The sequence below is a fragment of the Sebastes fasciatus genome, chromosome 18 (assembly GCF_043250625.1).
Source record: "Sebastes fasciatus isolate fSebFas1 chromosome 18, fSebFas1.pri, whole genome shotgun sequence".
Classification (NCBI taxonomy): Eukaryota; Metazoa; Chordata; class Actinopteri; order Perciformes; family Sebastidae; genus Sebastes; species Sebastes fasciatus.
Window position 1 is genome coordinate 22,584,135 of NC_133812.1, and position 26,562 is coordinate 22,610,696.

At 43.1% G+C, this 26,562-nt stretch overlaps 1 protein-coding gene across 4 annotated transcripts in view; it reads right to left on the minus strand.

Annotated features, from left to right (window-relative positions):
• Positions 1 to 687: 687 nt before the first annotated feature.
• The window catches only part of jag2b (jagged canonical Notch ligand 2b), a 55,481-nt gene continuing 29,606 nt past the window's right edge, over positions 688 to 26,562 (minus strand). The window contains exons 6-26 of one of the 4 annotated variants that reach the window (XM_074615083.1): positions 22,762 to 22,892; positions 21,058 to 21,177; positions 20,383 to 20,496; positions 19,566 to 19,679; positions 17,487 to 17,600; positions 17,036 to 17,082; positions 16,752 to 16,925; positions 12,460 to 12,622; positions 12,197 to 12,358; positions 11,762 to 11,875; positions 11,499 to 11,612; positions 11,195 to 11,308; positions 9,894 to 10,010; positions 8,889 to 8,916; positions 8,203 to 8,288; positions 6,549 to 6,662; positions 6,273 to 6,388; positions 5,246 to 5,500; positions 5,002 to 5,133; positions 4,242 to 4,392; positions 688 to 4,105 (exon numbers count right to left, since the gene is read on the minus strand). In XM_074615083.1, the coding sequence (XP_074471184.1) occupies positions 3,546 to 4,105; positions 4,242 to 4,392; positions 5,002 to 5,133; positions 5,246 to 5,500; positions 6,273 to 6,388; positions 6,549 to 6,662; positions 8,203 to 8,288; positions 8,889 to 8,916; positions 9,894 to 10,010; positions 11,195 to 11,308; positions 11,499 to 11,612; positions 11,762 to 11,875; positions 12,197 to 12,358; positions 12,460 to 12,622; positions 16,752 to 16,925; positions 17,036 to 17,082; positions 17,487 to 17,600; positions 19,566 to 19,679; positions 20,383 to 20,496; positions 21,058 to 21,177; positions 22,762 to 22,892 (3,040 nt within the window). In that variant the 3' untranslated portion in view covers positions 688 to 3,545. Of the gene's footprint in view, positions 4,109 to 4,241; positions 4,393 to 5,001; positions 5,134 to 5,245; positions 5,501 to 6,272; positions 6,389 to 6,548; positions 6,663 to 8,202; positions 8,289 to 8,888; positions 8,917 to 9,893; positions 10,011 to 11,194; positions 11,309 to 11,498; positions 11,613 to 11,761; positions 11,876 to 12,196; positions 12,359 to 12,459; positions 12,623 to 16,751; positions 16,926 to 17,035; positions 17,083 to 17,486; positions 17,601 to 19,565; positions 19,680 to 20,382; positions 20,497 to 21,057; positions 21,178 to 22,761; positions 22,893 to 26,562 lie in introns of all 4 variants that reach the window. The other 3 variants (XM_074615082.1, XM_074615085.1, XM_074615084.1) reach the window with 3 other exon arrangements.

Genomic DNA, 26,562 nt, shown 5'->3' on the forward strand with positions numbered 1-26,562 from the left:
TATTAAATTAATAACTAATTGATGAATGAATACAGGTCTATTTATAAAAAAAATTTCCTGAAAAGTTTGACGGCATATTTAGCTAACATTGGTGGCATCCTATGTAGCATATAGAGTACATGCATAGCGGCATATCATACGTTGTTTTTTGTAACTATTTCACAAAACGTCGAAGAACAGACGATTAACTTCTCTCCCACATATGCGGAGACATTCCTACCCTTCCGTAAAGAGATGCATTTCCTTATGCTGAACACTAGGGAGCGTACTCCATAAACTAGACGGAATTACGGACACAAAACAAAACTTTGTCAAAACGAGGCGTAAAAGGATCGTTTAACCAGAGATTAACCAGAGATTCATATGAATATACTTAATAATTATTAATTAAGCAAGCAGACCTTGAGGCAAGTTTTGTTTTGTCAACTCCAAGATCAAGAATGAACTGTCAAGCTTGATTTTTAAACATGGATGAAAGGTCCTAAAAGGTTGAATATCTACATGACAACTGAAACAAACCTTCAGATAAAGGCGATCACATATGGTCGAAAGTTCCAGCACGAGTGGACCTTTAGTTCAAAGTGTTTTCACAATGTCGACATGTTTTGGTACATGGATGTCCAGCACACCAGCGAGTGCGTTTTCCAATGTCGTGTACTGCAAACCAAATATTACAAGCGTGATCAAGATGTGTCAAAACTGCTTTAATAAATAACTGGGATGATTATTTAGAACAATGAAACATCCACTAAAAGAATGGAAACCTTTGTATAAAATTAACTTATGTCCCTTGTTAGAATAAAATGTATACAATATGCATATTCAGCTTTTAACACCAGCAGTGATGCATCTTTAATTCTTTATTTTGCTGTGTCCCATTTACAGAAAATACGATGCCGTTTTGAGACAATGACATGATATGAAAAAAGGGTCATTTTGAACTGAGTTGGTAACTTAAAAAAAAAACACATCTGCAAATATTGTTCCCTTCATTAAAGCCTTTAAACCAAACATGAAGCTAATGCATGATGTCCACATTTGACCTACTGACGTCCACATTCATGACACTCAAAAGAGTCACGGTGGACTGATTTCTTTTCTTTCTTTTAAATCTTCCATCAGGTGTTTTAATCCAGAAATCTCCATGACAGCAAAGCGAGACCAGGAGTGTACTTTACTCAGGCGAATAAAACACGCCACTATACACCACACAATGTTTTTAAAGAGTTACTTTCCTTAATAGTGAAAACAAACCAACAACATAAAAAGATGACCGTTGATACACAAATAATGCATTACTCATTACATTAAGGCACCTGAAACTAAAGGGTTTGAGACGGGGTTTAGAAATGGTTTGATAACTTTTTAAGGCTTTAATGTTGGCAGCAACAAAGCTACTGTTGAATTGTCTTTTCAACCAAATCCGGATTAAACATCCAAAATCACTAATAGAGGAAGTTAAATATGACTAAAGGGTACGTGACGACTGAATCAAATAATGTAGAAGTGGACTTTTTCAATTCTGGCCCCTATTTGTGATGTCACAACAGGCGTTCTCCATTCGCTGTCAGGCAAAACACCTACTGTGACATCACTGATTGAGGAGTGGCCTTAAGGGTAACTTGCTTGGTAGTTTCTGTCTATGTAGAGCAGTGTGGCAGCAGTTTTCTACCAAATTTGATATATTTTTGACTTCCCCTTTAAATATGGCTATGTTAAAAATCTGTTCTGCAATGCAATTATGAAATACTAAGAACACTATGAATCATTTATACATCTTCCAAATACTAATACAGGCTTCCTTCAATAGAGAAAATTAAGTGCAAAAGGATTTATTTGCATTCAAAAACTATCCAGGCCATAATTTCTACCAACAAACTGTTGACTAAAACCAATAGGTTCATGTTGCCATGCTGGTAGAAGAATTACAGTGCAAAGGGAGCTGAATTGGACCCATAGAAAGAGAATAGGAGTGGAATGGACATTCACATTCAAGGACAAGCTACCTAGCAAACTAGCCAGCCATCCGTCTCCCTGGAGCTACGACATCACTTTACGGCCCTACTGACGTGTATTGTCACCATAACAACTAACAACAATCGCCATTTGCTTTTGTACTAGTCAAATGACCACGGAAGTAGCTCAATGTCCGTTCTACTCCTGTTCTATTTCTATGGTTGGACCACATAAAGACAGTTTTTTATCATAGAAATTTGGAAATGGAAGTAGCAACCTTTTGGCCAGTTATTTTAACGGTATAACGTTGAAGTTGAAAAGCATTACTGAGTTGCCGTAACTAAAAATCACTAAATACGTAGCCACAACTATTGATGCGACACAAACAAAAAGAAATGCGTCCTCCTCGTGACAAACCATCTCTAAACCCGTCAGAAACTCCTTCATCGGTGGTACCTCATTGTAAAGGTTCTTAACTGTGGGACTCTGGATATGAAGTGTTATAAAACGTGCCTATTTCGACTGGCATAAATAAAAGGAATGGCGTTGTAAAAAAAATAAAAATAATATTAATCATAATAATAACAATAATAATAATAATAATAATAAAAATGTGTGACTTGTCTTTAAGTTACTTATTTCAAATATACACAGCGACTCCTTTAGTATTTACACATATGTACAGAGTATTCATTTCTGTTTTGATCAAATACCTTGAATGGCGTTGCTGTGAAATTGAACTCTCTAGATGTACACTTATATCCCTTTGAGATTTGAGAACAAGGAGGTCAAACTGGGCAGCGCGACTCGGAGCCTCGACGCGGCTCTTGGAAAGGCACTTGCTACCAACTCAAATACTGCAAAAAAATCCTCAAACAGAGCTTTCAGCCAAGACAACTGAGAGACAGGAGAAAAATAAAATGGAAGGCCACATAGTAGGCACTGGGGTTTCTGTCCCCTCTCCCCCTCCAGGCCAAGTGTTTTGGTAAGGCTGGCGCATGACGGCCACAGGTGGATCGGTGGGCAAAGCCGGGAAGAGACAGAGCAAAGGGAGGGCTTCCTCTGTTACTGTGGCTGCAACAGTCCGTTTCCCTCACAACCCTTCCTTTACTGTCCCTTTAATGTGTATCTGCCCCCCCCCCTACAGACACTGAACAGGACCGCTGACAATTTAACAAAATCATAACCATCTGTAAACAAAAAAAAAATCTTTATACAGGTTGGTTTTTTCGCCTCCTTTTCGATGATTCATCGTTTCTTAAATGGTACAAAGCCATAACAAAAAAATCGCAGAGAGCTTATTTTGCCTCCTGAAAAAATTGTTACATTTCAGCTCCTTCTGTACATAATTAAAGAAAAATAAGTGAACAGAAGCAAAAAAGGATGTTCACTGTGGTCTAGCCTCCTGAATCAAAAAAAGCATTTCAGGTGACAGTGACGACGAAAACATGGAAACAACGCAAAAAGAAACGGCTTATTAAAAATAACAAAGCCTGTTTTTCTTCCCAAAAAGTAGTCCAAAAATAAGAATAGTCGCTGCCTTGCAGCTTCTCTCGCTTCCACATTGCAAGTCATTTTGTTTAAATTTCTTATACACAATGGTCTCTGAGGTCTTTCTGACCAGTCAAGACGGCACTGACATTTTTCCAGCGGTTGTCTTTGGGGCTGTAGCCTGGGGTCCGGTGGGGCGCTTTGAGGGGTGAACTGGAGCTGTGCATGGTACAGATCACTCCCCCACTGGACTGCACTGCAGTCTTAGAGTACTTAGAAACGGGCTGCTTTCCCGCCTCTGCTCCTCCGCCGCACTCCTCCTCCTCCTCCTCGAGCTCAAGCTCGCCTTCCGTCTCCTCCTCCTCCTCCTCCTCCTCCTCCTCCTCCCCCTCGTCACACGTCCGATAGGAGGGGCCCATGAGCTTTTTGCGCTCCTGCTCGGCATCCCTGTTGCTTTCCTTCAGCCCCTGCGGCTGCTGCTGCTGACGTCCCACGACGAGCCGAAGCGGCTGCCACTGGTTGTTCACGTTGTCGTCGACGGCCGATCGCGCGTTCCTCTCGCGCTCTTTTCTCCGTTTGCGCGTCCACCAAACGCATACGATGATGCAGAAGAGGCAGAGCAAGCAGAAGACCACACACAGTAGAGGCACCAGGTAATCTGCTGACGTCAACATGTACAAGGGAGGAAATGAAGGAAATAGAAATCAGTAGAAGTAGTGAGAAGTCATTAAAAGAGGAACTGAAAGGGGCCCACATCAACGCCTTGTGGGACACCTTAGTTAATTATTACTTACCCACTGAGGGGGGCATGACCTGCGTTTCCACTTTGACCTCAATGACTGCCAGCATCACGGTGCTGTTGTGCCGCTTGGACAAGGTGCCCACTATGGCGCTGGCTGCCTCCTGGATTAGACTGTGGTCTGGTAGATCCTCCGGCTGGAAGGACTGAGAACCAAACCAGAGAACAGGGAAGAAATGAGACACAACAGTTGGTAACAACAGGTCTGGGAGTTGTCCGTGTTTGCATCTTACACAACTTTAGCCCTTTCACAGTGTGCTTTCAGTTCATGAAAGTTAATTACTATTATCTTATTCAGCGTTTGGTTGTACTTAGCTCCACCCTCTCGTGTCACTTCTGGTTGCAAAAAAACAAGATGCAACGACCAAAATGACGAGGCTTCAAAACGGGAGTACACAAACTAATGGGTGACGTCCCAGTGACTATGTTCACTTCTTATATACAGTCTATGGCTGGATCCACGAGGCTAGCAAGACGCTCCAAGGCAACAAATTGTGATTGAATGCAACAGGATGTGTGAGCAATAGTAGGGTTGACTGTCTTGTACAAGTGGCCAAAGAGCAGCACTAGTTGTTTGGGTATTTGGGTCCCAACCAACTCAAACTGTGCGAGCCAAACTGGGTATAAGAACTGATGACCTCCATCTCTGTGTCTCTCAGTTCTAAATGGGGTAGTTCTAATAACACTTTACACAGTAAGAGCACAGTGGACAGTGTGCTAAGCCAAGAACAGGACGACATAGATCATTCACTTACTATAGCAACCTCTACAGCATCCTGATTCGAATGGGAGAGGTCACACAGCAGCAAAAGGGCGTGGTCTTTTGCCAGGCTTTGGGTGTCGGGAAGATACCTCAGCTCATAGCAGATGTTCTCCACTGTTGTTCCCTGCGTATGCACACACACACATACTGATCAGAAAACAATACAAAAACCACTGCTGCTTTAAAATGTGTTCACGACTGCAACAACAAACATGATACGTGAAGAGGTGACTCACTGGTGGTACTTTGTCTCTGTTGAAGACGAGCGTTACGCGGCCACAGCTGTTGTCCAGATGCGCGGTGTTCGGCTGGCACTTGGTGGCTGCTTGTGGAGGAGACGGTCGAGCCATGGAACAAACCCCCCACTGGTGGCAGGGGGGGGTGAAGCACGTGAGGTAGCTGTGCTCCACACACTCTCGTCCAGCCGGGCAGGACAGTCTCTGGTCCTCGCCCGAAGACTGGAGCCGGCAGGGACGACGACCACACAGCACCTGGTGTCACAGAGTCAAAATATTCACCTTCATGTCATATAGCCCCACAAAACATTTATATTGATATTAACCTGCATGTTGCCTTATTATAACAACCAGCAAATGTTAAGAATTGGAAATGACATCATCTATTAACCTTTTATTTTCTCAGTTAACTGACTGATAATTTTGCCTTTAAAAATGGCAGAACATATTTTACAAATTGCTTGTTTTGTCCAAACAACAGTCAAAGAGGCAAACAAAATAGTTCACTATCATTTAAGACAAAGAATAGCAGCAAAATAATCAAATGTTTGGTATTTTTGCTTTATAAATAAATCAAAATATTAATAGATTATTACTTCGTTATTGATTAATAACTGAGTTTGTTGTTGTTATTGTTTCAGCTGTGATTTCATTTACGGTCTCAGCAAAATTGCACATTTTAACAGCTTTCTCAAATGAATGATTGTGATGTTTAGTGGTTAGTTGAAGGGATTTAAAATGTTACACAATAATGTATTTTCTGATTTTTTTTAGCTTAGTTTTTATATGTAATGAAATACTACAAAATTAGCAAAACAAAGGAAATGAAGAAATGTTACCACACCAACAACTAATCTAAGCAACCTGTCAGCTTGTTTGTGTATTTGTTTGACCTCTATGGTAACAGTAGCTCCTCTGTCTCAGCACTGTCACTGGTTGTTGTGTTTCTCCTTGCTGTTGTTTGTGCTTGTTTGTAAGTGAGAAGCTTGCAGATATTTGCTGGCACTCTTAAGAAGGGCCATGTTACCTTTGTACAGTCCACTTTGCCATTGATGCAATGGCAGCTGTTGCACTCTTCCTCCCAGTGGCTGCCGTGTGGAAACTGCAAACCAGCATAGCGGCAAGTCTTCCCAATACCTATAACTGAAAACAGACAGATGGACAGAGAACATGTTGAACGTTCTGTAGCAGGAATAAGTTTATCAATGTATTTAAAATTCTGCACACACTTTGACTACAAAAACTACAGGATGGAGTGGATTAATGAGTGACTTGAATGAGCAGAGAATAGAGATGTATTTACACTCTTGGCATCGGGCTCCTGTTCTACCAAGCGGACAGATGCAGCGGAAACCGTTGATCTCGTCCACACAGGTAGCGCCGTAGGCACAGGGTGAAGACTGACACTCGTTTATGTCTGTGAAGGGAAGAGGAGCATCAGCTTTAAGTTAAACACAGTGGACAAACCTCCGGGTCTGAAAAGTGAAGTCAATGCCGAAGTGCCTTAAACTTGCATTCTTTCTAACAGCCAGCAGGGGGCGACTCCTCTGGTTGCAAAAATAAGTCATTGTATAGAAGTCTATGAGAAAATGACTCTACTTCTCACTTGATTTATTACCTCAGTAAACATTGTAAACATGAGTTTATGGTCTCGATAGCTAGTTTCAAGTCTTCTTCAATACAGCATGATGTTCATTTAGTAAATTATGGTCCCATTTAGAGTCAAATAGACCATAAAGCAGGGGGTGCTTTAGGGCGGGGCTACCTTGTGAATGACAGGTTGCTACGGCGTCGTTGTCCAGTCTGGGAGTTGTCCGTGTTTTTGTCTTACAACTTTAACTCTTTCACAGTGTGTTTTCAGTTCATGAAAAATGTTTTATTCAGCGTTTGGTTGTACTTAGCTCCACCTTCTGGTGTCACTTCTGGTTGCAAAAAAACAAGATTGTGACGTCCAAAATGCTGAACTCGAGGCTTCAAAACGGCAGCCCACAAACCAATGGGTGACTGCGTCCACTGCTTATATAACCTACAGTGTATGGTTGGACACTAGGACCTGGATCCTAACATTTTTAGCTAATGACCCTTTATAGCCAAGGTCAGCACTGTCAAGACAGCTAGCTAGTGGTAAGCTGTGCGAATTAGCATGTCACCAAAGTTGAACTTGCCATGAAAAATGCACACAGATTTGCTTCAATACTGCCAGAGAATTCACCAACCACAGCGGAATTAACTGATTTTGCTGCAAAAATTGGTAATTTTAGCCAGAAAATAAACAAAGATATTGTATGTTTAATGATTTTTCCTCTTATTACCAATTCTGTTAATCATCTCATGATTTATCCCTCAGATTTATCTTGTGGATCTTTGTGGGAAATAGCAGCCAGTTAAGAAAAAACGTCCAGTTTGTGCAAAATAAAACCAAGTAGTGTACGTTTTAAATCACCACATTTCATGTCATAAATGAGTACATTTTGCACATGTTTAACTACAAACCCATCTGCTCCTTGAGCAGCTATTTGAACGACACTTATCGATTGTGCCCTCCCACTGAAATCACTGGGAACGCCGGCCATTGTCACCCAGATTCCACATGAACACAGTCCGGATGAGAATTCTCAAATTCAATCCTGACAGAAAAGGTGAACGCTATCCGGCCGAAACAAAGGAGCAGAGAAGAAGAATTTCAGGGTCACTGGGTAATTTGTCTTCCGTGTGTGTTTGTGTGACTGTGTGAGTATGGAGGAGGGACGACCTCTGACCTCTGAGGCGTTAAAGGACCGAGAAAAAGGGAGAGGGCGGCGTCCTAGTCCTACATTTAGGTGTCAATGTGTCCATCTCCTCCGTGTCCCACTTTTTCCTTTTTCTCGCTCCACCTATCCATCCTCTTAATCATACTGTTGCTATGGCGGTGATTTAACATGTTATAGTTGGGTTTTTAACCTCATGTCATTACTCACTGATTCGGCAGTCTGGTCCGGCGAAACCGGGAGCGCACTCGCAGCGAAACCAGTTGACTCCGTCCACACAGATACCGCCATTGTAACTGAAGAGAGGAAAGAAATAAGAAACGATTAGATGAGGCCGTACAAGAGCCACATCCTTTCCAGCTGCAACAAAGCACATAGTTTTTTGTGTGTGTGGGTGTATGTGGTGGTGTAGGTGGAGGAAGGGAGGGAGGGGGGTCACAAGGCTCAATTCAACTCATCAATACAAGCCTCCACCTTTCAGATGCTAATTGGCGTGTCCAGTCCCTCCCCTCTCCTCCTCTCATCATGCCTCTCCTTCCATTCCTCCTCAAAGCCCAGCTCCCCCCCAGGTCGCACGGGAAGAATGGACACGAACGCCCTCCTCCCCCCCCCGCCGCCGCCACCACTCCACCCCCCACCTGCATTCACCACGGGGTAGGTGGGACTCCTCTCTCTCGCCCCACCTCTCTCTGTCCTATTCAATATGGAAGCCCCCCTGCTCTGAGAGATGCCCCTTTGAGGCTTGATTTAAGGACAACTTGCACTGCTTTTAGCGGCCCTTCACCCCTCCAGCCGGCAAGGTCTGTGTGAAGTGTGGAGACGGGGATAAAAGAGGGGAGGTTTTGGCTACGCCACAGGAGTGTGTGTGTGTGTGTGAGGCAGGAAACTGTACATACCATGGATGAGGGTTGCAGTCGTTTATATCTGTTGAAGAGAACGACAAAAAGGAGACATTTAGTGTTGAATTGTTACAGTGCCGTTTGTGTCATTTTCCATATTTACTCTTTTGCTTTAAACTTTCTACAAGTTCTATTTGTGTCACTTTAGCCGCTGTTCATCTGAGCATACTGTACACTACATGTTTGAGGAGTTGTAGGCAGCTATGAGCTACTCTGGATTAAGGTTGCATGATTTTGAAAAAAAATTCTAATTCCGATTATTTTGACTGATATTGCAATTACAATATGATTTGTGATATTAGAGGGAGTAATCATTTTTACATCATTATTCTCATTTTCATTGAAAAACAAGAAACAAAGATGTTTTCTTAAGTCTGTATAATATGATGTGTAGGCCAGGACTTCTCTGCAGCACCACAATATTTAATTTAAAACCTTATTTGACACACATTTCGCCTTTAACAAATATTGTGCCTCCTGCGATATGACATTTGCAGTAGGTCATATTGTGATTTTGATCAAATTTAGATTACTAGTGCAGCCCTACTCTGGATACATTTCTATATTTCTTGTTAAAACACATGTGTCATCTTTATATATTCAAGTTATGTTGTAATAAACACAGCTTGCTCTTTTATTACGAGCTCATAAACTGGCAACTTAACTATGTGAGCTGGTCAGTTTTGGCAGGCGATGATGGCATTTGTAATAACTTATATTCTCATTGTTGCATTACAGAGAAGCCCTCCCAGACTGAGGGCCCTTAAATACCATTGTTACAATTCGTAGTCTTGGATAAATCACACATTTCCTTGTGTTACTTGGGATACTGTGACATTTAAAGCTCTTAGATATTGCAGGTCTGTGATACGCTGGCAGAATGACAATATCGTAAACCAAAATAATTTGCAGTCCCAAAATAATCTTGTCATAAAATGATGAAGTTAAATTCTAAGAAAGCAGTTCAGTCGGTAATATGCGAAGCTACGTAGAGAAACTAACTTTGGCCGCAGGTGGGGCCTTCCCAGCCCTCTTTGCAGATGCAGGTGAAGGTGTCTCCTCCTCCCACACAGGTCCCACCGTTGGAACAAGGACTGGAGGCGCATGTGCTGTTCTTGGCTGTCGGAAGACAGAAAGCATCAAGTCAAAAAATCTTGTCAAAGATCACAGATGTAAAAGAAAACAGAAATAGTGTAGCCAGGTACATCAAACATGACAGCGTTTGGGCAATAAAACATGTACAAGTACAACTTTGATATTTTTCCTGACCTTTTCTAACCTGACATTTTGCACACAAACTCTAATTAAAAGCGTAAAAAGTTAATGCCTGAGGACCTTGAAATCTGTTTGAATCTCTAACATTATGAAAACACAAGGCTGTCAGTAGAATTAGGCTTGTAAGGACTTGCTGAAATACTATATATGGTACAATGAATGTTAGTGGAAAGCCCTGAATATATGAATTAATCTATAGCCCCTTTTCCACCGCAGAAACTTTCCCCCGAAACTAGGAACCAATTTTGTTTCGACCGTAGCGAGCAGGATCTAAATTAAGTTCTGGGGACATTTTATCCCCCAAAAGGCCCTGGTCAGGGGTAGTACTTTATGAAAGTAGTGGAACTTTCAGGTGGAGTTTGCAGGCATGACCGTCACTGAGCGCAGCTGCTTCAACTTGTGTATCGCTTCATTCATAAACAAGGAAGTACTCTAGTATCAATTTAGGACAATTATAGGATGAGGGGAGAGCATTTCTCTTTTTTTGATAACATTAAAAGTAAAGTTAGACTCTGCTGTCGGTAGAAGAAACAGATAACGCAGCGCCACAGTGCCGCGAATGAGAGAAAAGTTATTTTCTGATAATTTCACGGCATTAACTAAACTAAATGTAGAGCACAAATAAATAACCATCAAACACTCAGAGGATTTACTGTGGAGACAGATGCTCTTAATTTCATTTTCCGCTGCATTTCATTCATTACATCCAACATGCAGCAGTAAATATCGTTGCAGTGAGACAAAACTATTGATATTCGTTATGTATGATAAATGTTTATTTTTTCCAACGTGTTTTTTTTATGAAACAGGCGGGAATGCTGAACAGAAGGCTGCAGGCAATGTCACGTTGCTTTTTCATACGTCAGCTGACTAATTTACCTTTTAGTTCCTTGAAAAGTAGTTCCAGGGACTAAAATGACCATGAACTTTTTGGTGGAAACCCGGCTTGTTAGCCCAAATTACCCTGATCCCAGACCTCTGAAACACAGCTCACATCTTGGATTCAAACAGGTTCAGCGAGGCCTCACCTGTGTTGCATGTGTTTCCTCCCCAACCAGGCGGGCAGGCACAGCGGAAGGCGTCCCCGTGGTCGTAGCAGGTGCCTCCGTTACTGCAGGTGGTTGCGTCACACTGACTCTCGCCTGGTCAGGATTACAGAAAAACACTGAGGTCACACACGTCCCTCATATGACTCTTCATAGCATCGGTAAGACAGGACGATTCTTATGATCCTCATAACAGACAAAGATGTGTGAGTGTGGTGGAGTCGGGGGGGCCACAGCGAGCCATGAACATAAACACACACATTAACACAGAGTCGACATAACTCACGGGAATGGCAGGTCTTGCCCTTCCAGTTGTCGGCACACTCGCAGTAGAAGTCGTTCACCAGGTCGACGCAGCGCCCGCCGTTCTTACACGGGTTGTGTCTGCACTCGTTGACGTCTGGAGGAAGGAAGAAGACTTAACATGTTTCCATCTTTACCAGACAGTCTTCGATTGAGTGCAGAAGCAGAAGCTCTACCCCCAGACATGACTGTTTGTTTATTTAAAATGCTGCATAGACTGAATCATGTTGGAGCCGAGGGACTCACTGAGGTCGCAGAGTCGACCCTCCCAGCCGTCAGGACAGAAGCACTGGAAGGAGTTCACTCCATCGATGCAGGTCCCTCCGTTTCCACACGGGTTGCTGATGCAGTCGTTGATATCTGAGGATGAAGAGGAAGGGAGGGGGGGAAAGGTTAGACAGACAAAAACACTTTCAGCAGGAATACACTCAGAAGATGTTTGTCTATGACTCTTAGCAACATTTTATTTCAGGGGTTCTTAAACGTACTCAAAGGTCTGCATCTGATTTTTAATTAAAGGTCAGAGGTCCGTAACCATTGGCGATAACAAAATAACATCATAATGTATTGTATTCATAACACGAGTAGAGATGAGTATCTGCTACTACTCTTATCGGTTCTTTTTCAGACAATCATTTAAAAACTAACTTTTTCCCCATTTTTAAATTTCAGTCTACGTACTTTCATGACAGTAGATGCCGCTGAAACCCGGATCACACATGCAGGTGAAGTTGCCCGCTGGCTGGGTGATGCAGCGTCCTCGTGGGCCGCAGACGTTGGAGGAGATATGCCGCACTCCAGCTGAGTCGTTGGTTGCTACAGCAACAGTGCAGCTGTCAATCACTAGATAAAGAAAGAAAAAAAAACGTCTATAATGTATGATTTTTCTTTGACATAGTAGTGTTGTTCAATATGGTTTCATCACTGCAGACGACTTCAGTTACCTTGACACGGGGCGGTTTGACAGTTCTCTTTGAGCCGCTCACACGTCTTTCCCTCGTAGCCTTCGGGACAGGCGCAGTAGAAGTCCTGGTCCATGCTGTGGCACTTGGCCTCGTTCTCACAAGGGTTTGGATCACAAGCATCTGAGGGGGACCAGCCAGAGATCTGAGGAAATCAAGAGGAGAGGAAGATCAAGTCAATATATAAACAAGTCAAACTGAAGAAATTAAATTTACAAAATGCCACTTAAAGCTGCACAAATTAGGATTTTTTATATCAACAATGGATTAAATCCCTGTTGGTTGATCATTATGAGGGACACCTTTCACCATTACCACCCAGAGAATTACCAACCAGCTCTGCAGTCCATCTCCTTTATGGAGCATTTTAGCGTCTTTCAGCTGATTATTTTGGTTTTGTGGACTGCATGTTTACTGTTTTGATTCAATCTTTCCGCTCTGAGCCTCAGCTCTGAAAATCGACTGTATGCTAGCTGCCTAGCACCAAACGTGAAATGGATAAAGTTAGCAACTGCACGTAGCAGAGTCTTTAACCGCTGGCAACTGGACGAATATATCGTCTTTCAACGATTGGCTGAGTACATTGCCGTGTTTTTTTTTCTGGGCGATTTTTTGGGTGATGTTCGTCATTTTATTTTGCTAATTTAAGCATCTGCCTCCGAAGAACCAGAGACGCTCATCTGCTGCTCTGAAGGCAGAGAGAGAGACAGCGGGGGAAAACGATGTGAAGAGCCGGCACATCTCACTCAGTGAAGGGTTTATTTTGACCAAACCAGAGTGTGTTTTACGATGCTCTGCCGCTAGAACAGCTGATCTCCCAGCTGAAACTACGGCACACTTGCATAAATATATCGGCAATCACCAGTTGTTGGGCTGATGGTGGCCAGTTGGAAAACTTTAACATATCGCCCAATCCTTTAAATAGCCAGATATTTCCTTCAGGAGTTGGTGGAGACCAAAACAGAGCTGGAACAAGAATAAATATAGGGACTTGGATTCACCAGGTGGTCAGAAACACGACTCCAACTGAATGCTAATGTTACTCCATGTCTAATGGATGTGTAAATGAGCCATAACCAACTTTATCAGGTGATAATATGTCAATATTGTGTTAAAAAAGGTGGCCAAAAATGTATTTTTGTAGGTTTGATTCAACAAAGTAAGATTATTTCACCAGGGAAAGTGGTTCTAACTAATTTGACATTCAAACCGTTTGACAAATTCACTCCCGAGAGATAACCAGCTCCAACACACTCCTCTACGGATGCTCACTCACAACTATAACCTTCTGTTTCCATTGAGCAGCTCCACTGGATCAGATGTGGTACAGTAGTTGTTGGAGCTGAGAGGCTGCTGCTGCCATATTAACTGTATTTACCAAACACCATCACCTCACTAAAATGGTTCTTTGGCGGTTATTAAAACAAGTGAATCCAAATGAGCGACAGATCTTAAGTCTGTGCAGGTGAGCGGCTTAGTTCGGCTCAAGCCACTGCAGCTGTTCAGAACAAATCGAAGGTAAGTGGACGAGCAAAGTAAGCCTCAGAAACTTTCCCTAAGCTCATCAAGGGAATCCACGCTTTTGGTTTTACATCTGTGGCCGGCTTAATCTGGCAAGATTATTGTGAGACAGAAGCCTGGCAGAAGACAGAGAGAGAGAGAAAGAAAGAAAGCCCATTATGAGGGCAAATATTGACTCTGGTCCAACCTCATGCAGAGCCACAGTGATGATATTAAAGATAAATCCTCCGTCATACCACCGTGACACAGACAGAACCCAACTGGAGGCCACGGTGACATATTTAGCCTTTTCTACATGCAGCAATACAGAGGTTGGAGAGAAAATCGCTCAGTTTCTGTAAACAGAAGCCTACTGTGCGTAAACTCTGAGTTGCACCCTTTTGCCATTTAAGGTGCTGAACAAGGGAGAGTTAGAGTAGGGCGACAGGGTGGGTGAAGTCTGCGGTCACACACACAGTTTATTTTACGCCAAGTGTCAGAGCCAGATACATTTTTTTCTTTACTATTTGCATGTGTGTGGTCAGGGGGGAGCGTGTCTGAGGGCAAGAGCGTCTATAAATCTTCAGCACATTAACTCAACTGTTTGGACTGTTCACGGCACGAGAGACATTCTTCATTTCAGCAGACAGGTTGAGAAATTATTCGTAGCAGAAAAACCACAAGGAAACGTGAATATAATTTACTTGTGGTCAACCATAAATACATTCTGCAATAAAACAGACTTTTTAATGATTGCTTGCACCGTTCTAAAGGATGTTACTTGTCTTTTATAAAACAAATATTGCAGGATATTTAAAACAAATGTCATTATTAAGTGTAAATCAATATCAGTCACCTACTAAGAGAATAAAGGTGGCTCTTTTTGCTAAAGCTTTTCGGCTGGGAGTTAATTTGTCCTTATTTGCTCTGAAGAATCATTCAGATCAGGAACGGGCAAAACCACCATTATACAATCAAAACTTCGGTGGACATGAAAGGACACAACTAATCAGAGGAATATGATGCAGGGGGTGTCATAGTTTTGGCACTGCAGGGCAGGAATGTACACCGTGCCATAGCAGGCTTCAGAGCTCTGTAGTATGCGGGCAGAGATCCAGCGTCACCTCATTCAGAGAGGCTCATATTTATAGTAGAGATGCTAAAACAGGACTGGCTCCTGACCAGCAATGTCCTCCATTCAGGACCCAAGAGATGCAGTGAAGTGTCGGTTTCCTCACTGCTAACCTACATTAGCCTCAGATACAAACTCCAAATATAAAAAAGGGCTGCAGCAAGGACACCGATATATGTAGTGAAACTAAATGATCAATTACAACCAATGAAACCTGGGCTGGGAACATATATTACACAACTTATAGGCAGATCATAATTTGTATTTGCAAAGCATTACAAGTCACGTTGTGTATATTGTCACTAAGTACTTATATTCACTTCTTTTTTTACCAAATCATCATCATCATGGATTAGATTGTATGATTTTATTGGCATGCTTTCTGACACTCTTTATGGAAGTTGCTGTCCAAGGGGAGCATCCTCTGTTGCAGTGTACCATCACCTATTACATAATATTCTCTTGTCTCAGCTCAACTCATGGACCGCTCGGCTTTAGCAGGACGTTTTTAAGCATCTAACTTCATGTCAAACCATTTCCTCTTCACATCTCTCACAGTAGGGTGCTGCTCTGTTGTTGGTAGCTGTATTAATATTTCATATTTTTTTAGGTCCACTGCTAAATTTATGTTTTCATCTTCTGATTTCTTGACAGTAGCTTGAAGATCCATGGTGTGGAAAAGGTCTCGCATATGATCAGATCTCAGGAATGAACTCCTACTCATGAACAGGTGGCATTTGTCATTTTTACAACAAGTTTGTCCAATTAAGAGAGTTTGATGAATCTGACATGGAACCCTCATATGAGCAAACCTCACAGAAAAAAAGTAAGAGGTTTAGGATAAGATACAAATATGTTCCCTCACACTATTAGTCACTTGTGCAGAATTTAGTTACGAAATTGTGGTTTGTAGTAGGCTTGCCGTGGTATTTGGTGTTGCTGGCGTTACATGTTCGGGCATACACCGATTAGATCATTTGCCCACCGCCCCCAGCATCATTTTGCCTTTTTTTTCTAGAAATAAAACCCATTTCCGTGTATCAGCACCCACGTTCATCAAATCAAATAAAAAAAAACACTTAGTAAGATACTAAGTGTGTTATCAGTACTTAGTCGGACGACGGGCGCTACAATTATAAACTGAAAGTGTCTACTCCGTACAAAAGTAGCAGCACAGAATAGCAGGAGACAGATTTCACTTATCACGTGACGAGAGTAAGGAGAGTTGATCGACAAGATGAAGGTGGAGGATTTGGTGTCAAAGCGAAAAGCCACAACTATTTAAACCCAATGCTAAGAGGGAACCATAACGTTATGCTGTGCGGAGGACGGAACAAAACCGGTTGGCAGCCGGAATGCGGCGCCGGGTGGAAAGCTCTACCAGAGAGGCCAGACACACAGTCACCCTAGGTTAAAGATCAAAGCGCTCTACAGATATCGAGCGTCATCGATGAATATCTATTCATGTAAAATGTCCGGTGTTGTCAGGAGTTTATTAACCGTCGGGAAAATGTCTTTCTTCTCAGACATGTAATGTGTCACTACTGAAGTCCGAAGGCCATAGAAAACAAAGTCTACCACCGGCTTATCACTGTATCCACAATAATCCAATCCAATGTGACCTGTGGAACACGAGACTCACCTCACACAGCTGTCCAGCAAACTGTGGTGGGCACTGACACACAAAGCCGTCCAACACCGCGTGGCACTGGCCGCCGTTCTGGCACGGTCTGCTGTCACACTTGTTCCTCTGGATTTCACAGTGAGTGCCCACAAAACCGGCAGGACACTGGCAGTGGTAACTCCTCGGGCCCTCCTAGAGAAGAAAACAGAAAAATTAAGAGTCGAAGGGCAACGACAGAAACAAGGCGGTGGGTCTTGGGGTGCACGGAAGTGGATTATAGACTCAAATAAAAACATCCCTACCTTGCATGTTGCTCCGTTGTGGCACTGACCGTGGCAGCCGTTGATATCTGAAGAGGAAAAATTAAGTTTTATTATGAAACATTATGAAGAACATGAACATTTATCCACTATCAGGTGTAACCTACAAGGTGGGATGTGCACTGATTATGTCAAAGTTTGGAAAAGAAGTAACTAGTGAAGCCAAGAGAGAGTGCCAGATAGACCTTGAATAGATTGTAACTGGGCATGCACTGGATCCAGAGAGAGGAACTGGGCATGCAGGTTCAGTCATGATGGTTCAGTTTGCCAAGACGAGAGAGAAACAGGTTACCACATGTGCGAGTGATGCTTAACTACGCCTACGATGTGAGTCCAGGAGGTGAGAGGAGGCGTTTGAAAAGTAGCCAGAAGAAGAGGACGCCAGTGGAAGGGCAGAAATGTAGAACTTTTAAAAAAGGGAAGAAATACTGACTGATGTCACAGTTTTGTCCGGACCATCCCCGAAAACAGTCGCAGTGATATCCGCCAATCAAATTTTTGCAAGAGTAAGCGTTTTCACAGGGATCTCCTGCACACTCATTTGCATCTGTAAAGGCAGGAAGTAGAAGGAGACCCGAGTCCATCAAATGAAACAAACCAAGGAAAGTACAAAGAGAAAGAAAAGAGACCAGAAACCCAACCGTTGGTTATTTGGTTAGTTATCTCCGCTTGAGAAAGCCTTTATTGTTGAAAGATGATTGAACGTCAATGTAACGTTACGTCCACTAAAAGTGCTTGTTTTCGCCACTGACAGGCTCAGATTGTTCTTATAAGTGTCTGACAACATTATGGAAAGGACCATTTTGCTTGATCCGGTCTGTTTGTTATTGTGTCTAAGTCTCGCTCAAGGAGAAGTCTTGTTGTGAAATCTGAATGTCCTAATACTCTGACTCAAATAAATACGGGCAGCCTTCGAATTCAAAGACCTCATCGATATTGTGGAAATCGATAACACTAAGCTACGCTTTCTGCGCTCCAACACAACAAACTGCTCGGCTGGCACTCGCGTTCCCACCATGGATGTATTCCACTCTTCCACCGTTGTCTTCCGGCAACACGTCACCTCGCCAGATTTCACAACGAGACTTCCAATTGAGCGAGACTCTTTCCATAATGTCAGACACTTGTAATAACAATCAGAGCAAAAAAAAGCACTTTTAGTGGACGTAAATGACGGTGCCAGCTTGCCCCAATCGCACCATGTTGCAGCCAGTGGGCAGCTGCCGTCTACAGCGTTCTCCCTCAGTACTGGACCAGTTTCAGAAAGTGTTGTCCCTATTAGTCAGTTAGACACAAAAACATGAGAAAATAGGGTCCATGTTGAAAAATATCAAAGTCCGCAATCTCCCTGGTTTGAATCTGGTGTTGGACCATTGTTGAGTGTCATACTCCTCTCTCTTGCTCTATCACCTCATATTTACAGCCTTTGTGTACTGTAAGCTGTCCAATAAAGGCTAAAATGCACCCCCTGTTGTTGCTGATTTTCTGTGTATCAACACATCTATTAATTTGATCTATGAATATGAAAACAAAATATTCCAGTGATATAGTATTTCCTGCTGTGTGAAGTATCACATCAGACTGAAACTGAATTTCTTCATGACCCAATATAATTTTTTTCCCGTCAAGTTCCAGAGAACTCCTCAGAGAAACAACAGCTGACACATAACAGTTTTCATCTGTTCCATTTGGATGAAATGAGTGTTTCACAGTTTCACTCACAAACCTCCAAAAACATCAAAAGTGTTACAACAAAGAAAAACACCGCTGCTCAAATATTCAAAGGGAAGGGAAGGGGGGGGAGGGTTAGTCAGCAGGGAGTCCTGCTGTGCTCCCTCACACACCTGTCTTCTCTCTGAAACCCTAAACTCTACATACACACAATCGCCAGGTAAGACAGGAGGCCGGTGGCTGCCTGTAAGCTGAGATCTGAGCTGGTAAGATGACACTGAACTCTGGGGATCTCTTTCCTAGCTTCACCCCCCCCACACACACATACACTCACTCACACACACACACACACACCCCAACTTTGTTTACCGGTCGTAATCCATTTCCTGGCTTCACGCCGGTCACGTCCGCTTGCCGGGACGGGAGCGATATAAAAAAAACGAATGACACCGCCAGCGACAAACAAACAGCCGGATATAGACGCACTAGTAGCTCATAAAGCCATTGAGAGAAAAAGAGGCGTGCAGCTGCCAGCTCGTCCAGGATATTGACAGCTCATTGGGGCTCAAGTTGCTGGTTGCCAGTTTGAATCCAAAACCATATATCCTGAGTGCTGCGTCCGTGTCTCAGAGACCATTTTATTTGTTTTAGGAGACAGAACAAACAGGAAAGAAACGCCTGTAAAAACACGTCTCCCTGTAGAAATGAAGGGCTGTTTACCAAAAAATGGAAATCCTGAACACAGGAAATACTTTTCTTTTAACAGCCTCTGGTGATAAATAAAAAGTAAAAAATGTGTGTGTGTGTGTGTGTGTGTGTATACTGAAAATGTGAATCTCACCTATCTGGCAGGTCTTTCCCTCCCACTGTGGAGGGCACACACACTCGAAGCCGTCCTCCAGGTCGATGCAGGTTCCACCCTGAGCACATGGACTGGATGCACACTCGTCCAAATCTGAGAAAATAAACACACTCCAGCTCAATCTCTGCTTAATTCTAACTACATGCAACATTTGAATAAAGTGTTGAACTTGAGTTATCATTGAGGAGATGACGCTGAAAGAGGAAAATGCTATTTTCCAAAGCCCTTCTAAAAACTTTTTCCCACGGAACCCGACGTAGGTTTCTGCATGATGACGCTGCTACATGTACAGTATATACACATCCTTATAGTCAGTGTATTAACGTTATATACAGTAGCTTAAATGGAGGTCGGCACGCTCCAATTTGAAGAAGCAGACAGGAGTACCGGCATGGAAGCTAAGCAATGTACTGCTGTGTGAACGCCACGTTAGTTCAGATCCTAAAGTGACACAATAACACAAACAAACTAACCGATCGGTGCAGCGGTAGACCAGCAACTCCCCTGTTCTGAGAGGTAAAATGACTGTTTTGTGAATGGAAACTGGTCTAGTGGCTTTGAAGACTGCGATATAACGGCTTCAGTTCCCAAATTGTGAAAATATTCTAAATATAGCGTATACTTAAACTGTTATTTTTTTTTTAGGAGGCTAAAATCCGTTTTTCTGCTGCTCCCGTCCACAGCCGCTCTACCTCGCCGTCAAACAGCCCTTTCCGACAGGGAACTGAAGCCCCCAGACTATATTTACAACAGCATGGAAGGAGTGGAGATGATTGAAAGTAGTGCAGCGACTCACTGTTGGCACAGGTCAGACCCTCCCAGCCCGGCGGACACTGGCACTCGAACCCTGTGGGAACCTCGTGGCATGTCCCACCGTTGGCGCAAGGATCAGACACACAGGCGTGCTCGGCTGAGGGAGGGAGTTGTGTTCAAACAAGAAAAAGATTATATCATTAGGCTTTGTGTAGGTAAGCAATTTCCAGTACATTATATAAGTCATCCTTTGTACATTGTAAAGCTGTTTGTTCCCTACATTTATATATCTGTACTTTATATTACTGTAACTAAGGATTATTCTCTATTCTTAATTGTAAAAAAAATAAGCAAAGCAAACAATTTCTTAGAAGATGACGTCTTCAAATTGTTTGTTTTATTCAACCAACAGTCCGAAACCGAAAGATAATTCAGTTCACAATCAGATATGGCAAAGAAATGCAGCAATGTTCACATTTAAGAAGCTGGAAACGGCAACGTTTGGGATTTTTTGCAGAATAAATTACTTACTAAAATGACTTATAGTGCCGTCTTTACTGTGGACTTTTACTATTTTTGTTTCCTGCAACCTCAAATGTACCCCACTGGAATCACAATCTTAATGAACGTGGTAGAACGAAGCAGAAACAGGAAATATTGTACATGACAGAACGCCCATTTTGACTTTAAACAAAAATACCCCACAGTAAATCCTCACCTATCTGACAGGTCTTGCCAGAGTATCCCTGTGGACAGGAGCAGTAGTACTCGTCTGGTTCGGTGTTCATGCAGGTTCCTCCGTTGACACACGGCTGGTGGCGACCGCAGTAGTTCAGATCTGGAGGAAGACGCACGTTTAGAGACACCAAGACACTAATTCATTGATTAGTACACAGAAAACGTCCATCTGCAATAAGGACTCGGCCTCCTAACTGTAGCATACACCCCTGCATCTATGCATCGTGTTTCTCTATATGCAATGCTGCCGACACTGAACTGAGCCTTGTTACTTTGCTGTACCAAAACCAAATCTATAGTCGCTGGTTGAGCGGTGAAGTGAGGTGCTGAATCAAAGTTGTAGGCTGGTAAAGTTGCAGATACTAAGTCAGGTTTCCATCCAAATGTAGTGCTAATTATTGCAAATGACCAAATTTCTAGGGAATCAACAAAAGAAAATGCTAATCCACTACACGTATGTGAATATAAGGAGTTGGGAGCATCGAGATAAACAGCTGGTGATGCCAAATCTCCAGTTGGGTGGCGTTAAATTATTACAGAAGAAGAAGGCCCAACGAGATGACGTAATTAAAAAAGCTCCAGTCAAACGGGAAACGACTGAAAGTGATGAAAATATGTCATTTATGTTTGTTTTGAGGAACATTATAGCCTCCGCGTCGTCCCAGTGAGATAACTCATCGCTCGTTTCACCATTTTATCCCGTTGGTGCCGGGAGTTCCCAGGAAGCTTGTCGGGATCTTCACTCGGAGGAGAGGCACCAGCTGTCAGCTTTGACAGGAAGCACAGAGCGTTTTCACAAGCACTCTGCTGCTCTCCATTATGATCGAGGGTTTTACAGTATTTACAGGACACAGCCAAGTTGCAGTTATAATAGACTCCTAGATGTCCTCTTTTCTTCTTCAAATTGCTGTTTCTTTTACAGAAGAAACTAGACCTTATTTGATCCCTGCTCACCGTCCTCAGGCTAAAGGCCAGGTCACCCTAAAGGCTGGTAAATAAAAGAGCAGGGATCTGTCTCCACCGGGGATCTTAGGACCCGTTCTCATCCCCCGAAGAGCCCTCGGTGACGAAGGGTTGCGGGGGGATCGAGTGTCTCTGCTGCTGCTCGGATCACACGGGCAGTAAAACTATCCAGCTGCTGTTTCTCCAGTCAGAGAGAACTCAGACCTCATATGAAGGGACGTTAAGGACCTTTAAACACCATTTCTTGTTGGTTTTAGGTCCAACAACATAATTGTAAAATATTTTCTAAACAATTATTGTCATGGTCTTTTATTCTTATGATTATTAATTGATTCACTTGCCCATTAATGTTATTTTCATCTCTGAGAATGGGCTTTGGGTGACAGGGTGTGATAAAATTGTACACTTTTGAACTAAATATGCCTCCACTGCACTTTAAGGTGTCAAATTTGAGTCCCAATTCCAACAGAGACCAACGCTGCAAGCAAGGTACCAATAAGCCTGAGTCTAAAGCCAAACAAGCAGCATTACTTTTGCATGGTACCATTATTCTACATGGTAGAAAAGTCTTTTCAGTTGCATCTCTGCTCTGAGCAGCTCGCTCACTTGTTACTCATCAAATCCAGGTCGCTGTAGCTTGAGGGGACGTGCAGGATGAGAGCAGGCTCTCTGCCAGCTTCTTGTGTGGGAGGGGATGAAAGAAAAGAAAACTTTTCCATACCTTTATCGCACAGCAGGCCACCCCAGTTCCTCTCGCAGTTGCACTGCCACTGGATGTGGCAGGTCCCGTGGACGCATCCCGGGTAGAGCACACATTCATCACAGAATTGGCCCTGCCAGCCGTAGCTACACCTGCCAAACACAGACGCATAAATCATGTCACTCATCTGCTCTCTGAGGAAACCCCTCTTTTTCTTTCATTGGCTGCTATGTTTATTTTCTTTGCACGCTCTCTTAAAATGATCCTCTAAATTTACACTCGATAATAGATTAATGTAAATGTCATGATCAAGATTCAGCATTATTAATGTGTTCATATTCTGGAGAAAGAAAATGTCTCTATTGAATAAGATCCAAAGGTGGGGTCAAATGAGTTTAAAAAAGGGGATGCTCACATTATACTCAAGAGTTATCAGTTTAAATGTTCTACTGAGAAAAAAACAATCAGGTTGTATTGATTTTGTTGAGCAGACGTTCAACTTCTTGCGTGGATCTTTCCAAGAGAAATAAAGTCAATGAAACCTGATAAAAACATGATTTGTGACTCTGTTTCCTGTTTTTTGAGAGCTGATTATGCTGCTTTTTGAAGGTCTTAACGACTGTGTTTAAAGGGATAGTCTGGGTGTTTTGAAGTGGGGTTATACGAGGTACTTATCCATAGTCAGCCTATTACCTACATTAGATGTCGGTCGACACGCCCCCAGTTTGGAGAAGCAGACAGGAGTTAACGCACAGGAGCAAAACAATGTACTGCTGTGGACAGGGCCGGCAGCAAAACGCATTTTAGACACCTAAAAGAAAGGCTCACCTAAATAAATCAAAATCAGTTTAAGTTTACTCTATATTAAGAACATTTTTGGCGGTTTACCTTGCTGTCAGACAGCTATACAGTCTATGTTTAGCCTTTATCGATGCTCTCACCAAAGCCACCAGACTCCATTGAAAAAAACTGTAATTTTACCTCGCAGAACAAAGGAGTTGCCGGCTTACCGCTGCCTCGATCGGTTAGTCTGTTTGTGTTATTGTGTGACTTTGGTTAGTTCGGATTCACCAAAGTCACACAATATCACGAAAAAACTAACCGATCGAGGGAGCGGTAGACCAGCAACCCATGTGTTGTGTGAGGTAAAATTGGCAAGAGTCTGGTGGCTTTGGCAAGAGCATAGATGGATACAACGGCTTCAGTTCCCCGTTGTATAGAGCTGTCTCACGGCAAGGTAAAGAAGTGAAAATATTCAGAATATAGTGTACACTTAAACTGATATTGGTTTTCTTTTAGATGGCCAAAATACGTTTTGCTGCCAGCCCCCTCCACAGCAGTACATTGCTTTGCTTCCGTGCGGTAACTCCTGTCTGTTTCTCCAAACTGGGGGCGTGCCGACCATCATCTACTGTAGGTAATACACTGACTATGGATAAGAACCTCATACAACCTCACTTCAAAACACCCAAACTATCCCTTTTAGTGAGACGCTGCCACAAAAAGCTTCTCAAAACAAAACCCATCACTGGAGTTATTTTATGCTATGATTTTAAATAATAAGAAACATTTATTAAGAGGATTCAGGATTCAAAGCACTGAGCTGCTAAATGTGCAAAAAGAGACAAAGAGAGTCGACTCGACAACCTGCCCAACAGTGGAAACACACCTAATACTATATGTGCTCTTGTGTCAACCTATCCCACGGCCTCCTGCCAACTAATCTCAGTGGAGGGTGACATTCCAGGGCAGGAGGGGTTAAGAATACTTCCAGCGGCTCCCGTGATCGGGCTAGAGTCTGGGGCTGAGGGCTACGAGGGTGGCACGGCGCTTCTGAGGAGCGAGTGGCCCCCCGAGACAACTGTGTGTAGACAGTGTATATGTGCACGCGCCTGCAGCTTCATGACAGCGCTCGTCTATTCCAAGGCTGCGGTGTCGTCGAGCCAGCTGTCTTGTCAATTGACTGCTATTTTGAGTCTCCTGCAGACGGCACCGCTGTCTATCTGAGAGACGAGGCCTTCGGAAATCTCAGGCTGGAGGGGGGGGGGGGCATCAAGGAATACTTGGCATGCTTCTTCCACTGTATATGATTAGCTTCAGAGGGTCTGACAGCAATGTAGCAATAACACTAACAGGACTTTGGCAAGGAGACTTTGCTTATTGCTTTTTAATATATCAAAAGCGGCATTCTGTGGTTTAACTCTTGGCCACGCTGATATCATGATTAATCGTCAACCCCTTGCGGGTGTAGGCGTGATGTTTCCTCTGAGCTGGATTCCAACATCTTGGCACTTCATGTCAAAGTTTGCAAAGCGTTCAGCGGTGGTTTATAAAAAAAATGTGTTGCATTGCTTACCCAAGTGGTTCTTAGGAAGCCTCTGACAAGATATGTCAGGACAAGCCTAATGTGTGCTGATAAAAACGCCTCAATGCGGCAGCGTAACAACGGAGGCACGTACCAGCTTTTGTGTTCCTTAAAAGCCCGTGGCGAACGAGGCAGAGGCCGTAAAACTGTGATGAAATAGAGGCAATGAAAGGAGACGGCGAGGGATTTAATACCAGCTTTCTGTGACCCGAGGCTTCATTAAATTCATGCCGCTGCAGGAAGATTCTTTACTGCCGCTCTTCTATTCATGTCACTTTTCCTGTTGACATTTCGGGAGAATAAGCTGCTTCCCCCTCTGTTGTCTGAGTGGAATCAGGATCCTAAGGCAGACACGCAAAAAATTCCTAAAACTGGTCATCCCCGTGTTATTCCTCGGCTCCGAGCCAAACCCTCTGTTTCCTAATAATGGGAGAAGTGTCTCTTTCCATCTGTCAGGTGGGAGGAGGGGGGTTTTACAAATGACGACGGGATGCACCGCATCCTGGAAACGTGGACCTATGGGGCCATCCTACGTCACTTTATCTCACTGTCATTTCCACTTTGGGAAATGTACATAACACAGCGGGATATTAATTTCCTTTCCTGCCCCCTGCCCTTCAAGGAGGACTGCAATGCGGATGGGGAGGGGATATGACAATTCCCAGCACGTTTACCAGTGGTCAAATTCACACACACACACACCAAACGATGTCGACTCCCTTTTTCTTCAGTCCGAGCAGCAGCGAGCGGATGAGATGCTTGGTATTCTGTGGAGGATTTTCAGGTGGCTAAAAATACAAGAAGGCAGGCTGCCCTTTTCTTCTGAACCGAGGTGGAGATGCCCACGAGGGAAGAAAAAAAGGCTGACACAAAAAACACACAACAGGCTACGACAAGTGAAGGTGCCTCCGTTTGGCATCTGAAATCCATCACTCTGTTTGTCTTTCGCACATTTAGCTTGACTTTCGGTCTCATTTTGAATAAACCGAACACCTTTTTTTTTCAATATTTGCCTATTCTAAAAATGGTGTAATTGAATATTTCTGCTTACTGGGGTCCCTAAACAGTCTTGGAATTACATGAATTGAGTATCACTGTAAAGCTGAGACTCTTGTTGATCCAATGAGCCCAACTGTATTCATGTGTGATGGTGTTAGTCCCCTTAGTAGCTATTTCAATGCAGTGAGAACCTTTTTAGAAATTTGACCTCACTGTATAAAATGACCTGTGGTGACCCTCTAGGATAATCACAGCCTCATGAAACTTTACAACCACAAACTAGAGACCTAGAGCATTCAGAGGATGGATGGCTTTCCTAGCTAGATTGACAATAAGGGGGTCTCTGAGCAGTTTCCAGAACAGAAGTGCTCACCATCCAATCGCCGAAAAATGAAATTCTTGCAGAAATCTCCAAAATGTCAAAAGTTTTTGATCCCAAATCACAGCATGGCTCTTAA